This window comes from Euprymna scolopes, chromosome 5 (assembly GCF_053919585.1).
Source record: "Euprymna scolopes isolate OS-2025 chromosome 5, ASM5391958v1, whole genome shotgun sequence".
Lineage (NCBI taxonomy): Eukaryota > Metazoa > Mollusca > Cephalopoda > Sepiida > Sepiolidae > Euprymna > Euprymna scolopes.
The window spans coordinates 2,218,088-2,225,000 of record NC_136486.1 but is presented as its reverse complement, the minus strand read 5'-3'; the positions used below and the strand labels follow the sequence as shown (position 1 = coordinate 2,225,000).

At 34.2% G+C, this 6,913-nt stretch overlaps 1 protein-coding gene across 1 annotated transcript in view; it reads right to left on the bottom strand.

Annotated features, from left to right (window-relative positions):
- LOC145276687 (leucine-rich repeat-containing protein 49-like) overlaps nucleotides 1-6,913 on the bottom strand; it is a 120,177-nt gene that overhangs the window by 2,071 nt on the left and 111,193 nt on the right. The window contains exon 16 of the mRNA XM_080127867.1: nucleotides 288-429. Within this exon, the coding sequence (XP_079983993.1) occupies nucleotides 288-429 (142 nt within the window). The remainder of the gene's footprint in view (nucleotides 1-287; nucleotides 430-6,913) is intronic.

Genomic DNA, 6,913 nt, shown 5'->3' with positions numbered 1-6,913 from the left:
AATATTTTTTGCAAAAAAATAATCAAGTATTTCTTATTTTTTTAAATATATATTTTTTTAAAATATATATTTTTTTAAAATATATATTTTTTTAAAATAAAAATGTATACAAAACTTTTACATATTTTCTTTTACACCAATTTGATTATTTTTAACTAAAACAGTCCAGTTTTATAAGCGGAACATTTTCATATAAATGTGAAGTTTCTATCTGACACCGTTTTCTGCAGATTTTCAATCACCTGTTCTTCTGATTTACCAAGCACTCATTACTTCGTTCATATTACCTGTTGTTTTCCTGCACCACTTTCTGATAATGGATAAATCAGAGTTGCTCGTGACAGAAGATCTTCTTGGGGTTTTTCATAAAGTTTCAAATCGGGTGATTTTTTACTTTTGTCGTCAAGTGTTGACATAATTTGTTTCTTTCTGAAATGAGCAACACAAAAAAATCTTTCAAAATGTCATCGATAGAGGAACCCTAAAAGAGCACCTGGTATTACCCAAGTGCGATGAATAAGAACATTTGGTTAGGATCAAAGTGTGGTGTCTGTTCTAACATACACTTCTTTCTTGTTTTCAATCAAAAAAAATCTTCTGCTGATGACATAAGAAGATAGATTTAATGGAATCTGAGTGAAAGTGTTTGCTACCGTTTTTTTGTGGGGAATATGTATTTGAGAGTCATTTTGTTTGAAATAAATGTAAATTTTCAAACTGGGATGAAATATAGTCATAATTTTGTGAAACACAATACAGGAATCGCTGTAAATAGTGACAGGCAAAAATTTGTTTTGGAATTATTCCCTTGTGTTTCTTAATTGAAATTGTAAAAAAAAAAAATGAGAATTTTTTTATATGCAATAATAAAATCACAACAAAGATAATAAAGCAGACAAGAAAGAAAATATCTTTGAGGTGCCTACAATAAGTTTCCAGACTTTTTTGTACAGTCACTTAAAATTGACGTAGACTCTTGAAAATTCAGTATGTTATTGCTATACATCTTATGAAATGACTGACCGATTTTATGATTTCAGGTTCAAATGAACAGCTATAACAGGAACTGGAATACGCCATACTAAAGCCTGATAGTCACAGCTAGTGAATTTCAAAAATGCAATTTGGATGTGAGAACAGGTTAGAAGAATGATATTTAATAAAATTCTGTTTTAAACTTAGAAAAATGTCACAGAAACGTATGGAATGCTTCAGATTACTTTTGAACCACCTTGCATGAATCGAGCATCAGTTTTTGAGTGGTATAAGAGATTCAAGGAAGGCAAGGAGTTTGTGGGGGGATAATGAGAGGTGTGAGAGGAATAAAGAACACCAGAGTTGATTGGACAAATAAAGAATTTCATGGATAAAGAAGGTTGTGTGTCTATAGAGACAATAAGTGCACAGTTTGATGTCAGTGTAGGAACTGTACACACAATTATTCGTGAGGAAAGTTTGTCCCAAGATTGCTCCCTCCTTGTCACAGACTATTTGACCAAGGTCGGCATCAAACAGTTCCTCACCTTCTCTATAGTCCAAACTTTGCTCCTTGTGACTTTTGGTCATTCCCTAAGCTGAAGGAAAACCTTACAAGCTGTCGTTATGATACAATAGAGACAAGATGAAAGAGGCTGTGATGAGGGTCATTGACACGCTTACACAAGACGACTTCCATGGACCTTCCAGAAGTTGTTGGGACTGTACAACAAGTGTATTGCAGCCGGAGGAGATTACTTCAAAGTGGACTAGAGTTTCATGTCCATACTATCACTAAAAGTACCCACACGAAAAAAGTCTGGAAACTTATTGAAGCCACCATGTGTGTATATGTATAGTTTATTTAAAGGAAAATAAATTTTATTGTGATAAAAAAATATTTACCACTTTTTGTAGTGGAAGTGAAAGGAAGGACTAACTGTTGACTGTTTTTAATGAGTCATTCGTATCCAAAAGACAACGTATACTGTAACTGTATATGTGAGAGAGCTGAACAGAAAAATGTCTGGTAACAGATTATCGAGTTAACAAAACAATTTGATAAAAGAGAAAAAGTCTACTTTCTGACGGCTTCTGATTTTAAAATCAGAAAAAGACAAACTTACCCATCCTATTTAAGGTTAGATGTTTTTGTATATGTGGAAAGAGGCGAAATTTATAATTTTTTTTTTCACTATTTTTCTTAATTAAGAAAATCAAACTGGTTTTTATAATTGGAACTTATTTAAATAAAGAAACTTATTACAAATATTCAAATCAACTATTTTTTATTATTGAACTGTTTTTTGTTTGCTTGAAAGTACTTTTTAAATAGTTTATATTGAAAATATTTTATAAATATTTAATTGTTTTAATAATTTAATATTTAATTGTTTTAATAATTTAATATTTTTTTAATTGTTTTAATAATTTAATATTTTAAAATTTTAAAATTGTTTTAATAATTTAATATTTTTAATAATTTTTAAATATAACTAGAAATTTAACAAAATTTAAATATATTAAATGTCATCCAATACAGAATATTCCCAAAGAAATCGTCTTTTATTCCATGGCATTAGAGAAACTCCTGTAGATTACTGTGGTCGAAAAAGACGAAGGAACTAATTTTTGCTAAACACCGATTGTCTATTTCCAATTTCAAAGCTTTTTTCCCTTTACCATCAGATTTGCAAATTGTAGCGGACATCAGTGATGTAAGGGAAATAACTCTCGTTGACTATTCATTTTTTTTTTGCTTTGTTTTTTATTTGAAGAGAATTTAGCCGCAAATTTAAGGAATTATTGGGTATTTCGCGGAGAAGCCACCAACAATAAAGAAAGGGCAAAAATTCAAATATATAGCAAGTAAATGTTACCAAAGGCAAGATAAGTTACTCTTCTACCGACCTAGATAAATTTTACGTGTTTTAACATATTTTAAAGCTTCTATTCAGTTCGAAAAAAGGCACTTGTACAGTTTAATCAAGACATTAAAAAATGAAAATATCGAAAAAAGTTTATATTGTACAAATCCGTTATGGAATGAAGTTCTCCAAAAACAAAATTTCACTTTATTTCATCAAGTAGTTTTTTTTTTTTTTTTTTTTTAAATTTTTTACAGCGAAAAAACAATTTGTTATGATACCAAGCAAAAGGTTTGATTTTTAGGAAGAAAAGCTAGAATTAAAGATGGGGAGTGAGTGTCGGCGCTTTAAACTGAGTTATCTCCCCGTGGCGTGTTAAAAAAATTTCAAAGATGTCTACCTTCAACGTGCTGTCATAAAAACGTGTTTTTCCGTTGAAAAAAAAAAAAAAAAAAAAAAAATAGAACTACTCAATCAAATTAAGTGAAATTTTCTTCGGAAATCTTCAGTCAAAAACGGATACGCACAATATAACCTTTTTTTTTCTTTGATATTTTCATTTTTTAATGTCTTGTACAAGTACCCAAAAAGAAATAATGCAGAGTCAGCAAGTTAAACCGATAATGTCTGAAAAGTTAAAAAAATAAACAAAATATTGATATAAATCCACACAAAAATGTGTCACAATGACATTTAAAATATGTTTAAACACACAATACTTATGTCCAGGTAGGTAGAAGAGTAACTTATCTTGCCTTTGATAACATTTGTCATGTATTTTAATTTTTTGATCTTTTTTTTTTTTTGTTGTTGGCTTCTCTGCTAAATACTGGAATTATGCTTGTTATTAAAAAAAAAAAAAAAAATGCGACGATTGTTAGGAAATGTGGCGAACCTAAAAAGCTTTCTTCCCTGCTGTAAAATTAATTCCTTTTCATATTTTATTTTTTTTTTTCTGCGGATTATCATTGACAACAGATTTAAATTTCATATTAGCAGGAAAATTTTTTTTTTTTTATATAACGTGGGGGATCACTTTTCAATTATAATGTTCTATTAATTGATACCCCACTTTGCGGTCAATCAGCACAACTACAACTCTCCTTATTAAGGTGTCACGTGTCCGCTGTGGTGTAACAATTTATAAGGAACAACGAAAAGAAATTGTAATAATTCAAACTGAAATAATTTATTAAAGAAAAAGTTTATAAGAAAGAACGACTGCAAAGTGGGGTATCAATTTAATATAAGGTTATAATTTAAAAGTGACCCCCCCCATTAAAAGTCATTAATAAACTTGAAAAAAAAAATTGTTTTCCTGCTAATATGAAAATTAAGTTTGTTATTAACGATAATCCACAGAAAAAATAAGAAAACGCGAAAAGGAATTAATTTTACCGCAGGGGGGAAAGCTCCTTCAGGTCAGTCAGAAATGTTAATAAAGAAAACTGCAATGACTTTTAAAAAAAGTTTATAACATAAATTACAAAAAAGACATCCATTATGTAAATCACATCTGTCTGTTTAAATGTATGTATGTATGTATGTATGTATGTATACCTAAAACTTTCAACTTTCAACTTAAACGTATTGATGTTTCCAAATTGAAGGATCCAGTCGTACGAAGTTCCTTGAAATCTGCTTTCAACCAGGTGGATTTATCAGATTGTGACTGGGAGACAATAAGAGATACAATATACCAAAAAGGTGTTGAAGTTCTTGGATTGAAGGTTCCCAGACATAGAGATTGGTTTGCTGATAATTTCGATCAAATTAAGCCTCAAATTGATAGAAAGCGGAAAGCTTATTTGAAACTTCTCAACTCTTCACCTCTGAACGAGCCAGTGCTCGCTGCCCACTTTTCTTCTGTTCGGAGTGAGGTTCAGTGTTGTGTGTGCCAAATAAAAAACAAATGGTGGCCTAACCTCTCCAGGGAGATACAGACTGCCTACGATCATAGAGATGTCAAGACATTCTACACTTTGCTTCATCAGGCTTATGGTCCGAAATCCTCTTCAACTACACCACTCCTGGCGAAGGACGGGAAAACCTTGCTGAAAACCTCAGATGAAATTAAGCATCGATGGCATGAACACTTTCATGATCTTTTTCATAACCCATCCAATGTTGATGTTGCTGCAATAGAAAGTATCCCTCAATGTTCCTTTTGTCCGGAATTTGATGTTGAACCGACTCTTGTGGAAACAGTTGACTGCATAAAACAGATAAACTCAAACAAAGCCTCTGGGCTGGATGGCATTCCTGTTGAGCTGCTGATACATGGTGGTGTCAATGTACATTGTGTGGTCCACTCTTTGATACTGTCAGTATGGTAGGGTGACCCGGTTGCCCAAGATTGGGTACATGCCATCTTGGTTATGTTGTACAAAGGAAAGGGTACAAGATCTGATTGTGGAAATTATCAAGGTATCTTGCTGCTGAGTGCAGTTGGAAAGGTATTTGCACGGCTCTTGCTAAACCGATTGGAAAAGTATGTATGTCCTAATATCCTTCCGGAATCCTAGTCTGGTTTTAGAGGTGGGCGAGGAACTGTGGATATGGTGTTTTTTGCGAGACATCTCTTGGAAAAATGTATTGAACAGTGTATGCCTCTTTGCCAGGTGTTTGTGGACTTAACCAAGGCGTTTGACACAGTCAACCATGAGGCTCTCTGGAAAGTGCTGGAAAAATTTGGTTGTACACCTGCTTTTACAGACAAGTTCAAGCAACTTCATCATAGTATGAAAGGTCGCATCAACTTCAATGGTCAGCTTTCGGAAGAATTCCCCATTGATAATGGTGTGAAGCAGGGTGATATAGCTGCACCAACATTGTTTTCGCTCTATTTGACTGCTGTGTTCTGGTATGGTTTCCACGATTGTGATATGGGTGTTTATATTAGATTCCGAACGACTGGAAAGGTGTTCAACCTCAGAAGATTCCAAGCCAAAACACTTGTTAGTGATGGACTTGTTAGGGAACTGTTTTATGCTGATGATGCTGACCTGGTAACACACTCCCCAGTAGATATGCAACTAGTGATGGATCTCTTTACAAATGCTTGTACCTGCTTCGGACTGACAGTTAGCATTAAGAAAACTAAAGTCATGTACACTCCCGCTCCTAATGATCTGTATGTGAAACCTGATATCTTCGTCTGTGGAAAGCGCCTTGAAGTCGTAAAAAATTTTGTCTACCTTGATGCGGAAATAAGACAGAGAATCAGCAAGGCATCTAATGCTTTTGGAAGGTTACAAGATAGAGTCTGGTCTGACGGTGATCTGACTCTGACAACTAAAATTTCAGTATATCAAGCATGTGTAGTACCATCCCTACTCTACGCATCTGAAACTTGGACCTTGTACCGGTCACATATAGAATTGCTCGAGAGATTCCATCAGCACTGCCTTAGACACATTCTTGGTTTAAAGTGGTATGGCTTTGTCCCTGATACATATGTCGTAAAAAAGGCCAAAACAACCAGTATTGCTACCATTGTTATTAAAAACCAGTTACGTTGGGCGGGTCATCTCATCCGGTTTGAAGACTATCATCTCCCAAAACAATTGTTCTATGGTGAGCTCTTTCTTGGAAAAAGACCCCAGCACAAGCCCAAAAAACGTTTTCGTGATAGCATCAAGGAGAGTCTGGTGAGCTTTCATATTCCTGTTGACAGTTGGGAGTCCCTAGCGTATGATCGCAAGCAATGGAGGACACTGATATACAGGGGTGCAGAACACTATGAAGCAGCCAAAATAGACCGAGCAAAGCTTAAGAGAGCATGTAGGAAATGCCAAACCTTGCAACCCAACCATGGAGATCTCTGGATCTGTAAGGTGTGTGATCAGGCTCTGTTGTCGAAGGCAGGTTTTGTTAATCACATGAAAGCCCACGATAATACAGGTTCCGCTGCTGTTAGTCTCATACAAATCAGTGAGCATTTTCAGTGTCATGTCTGGTTGAGGATGTGCAAGTCGCTGGCAGGGCTAAAAAGTCATATTCGGGCACATGGACTTTTAGTGACTGAGGGAGTGGCTCTCGTCTGACAAGACGTTGCAATCATCATGTCT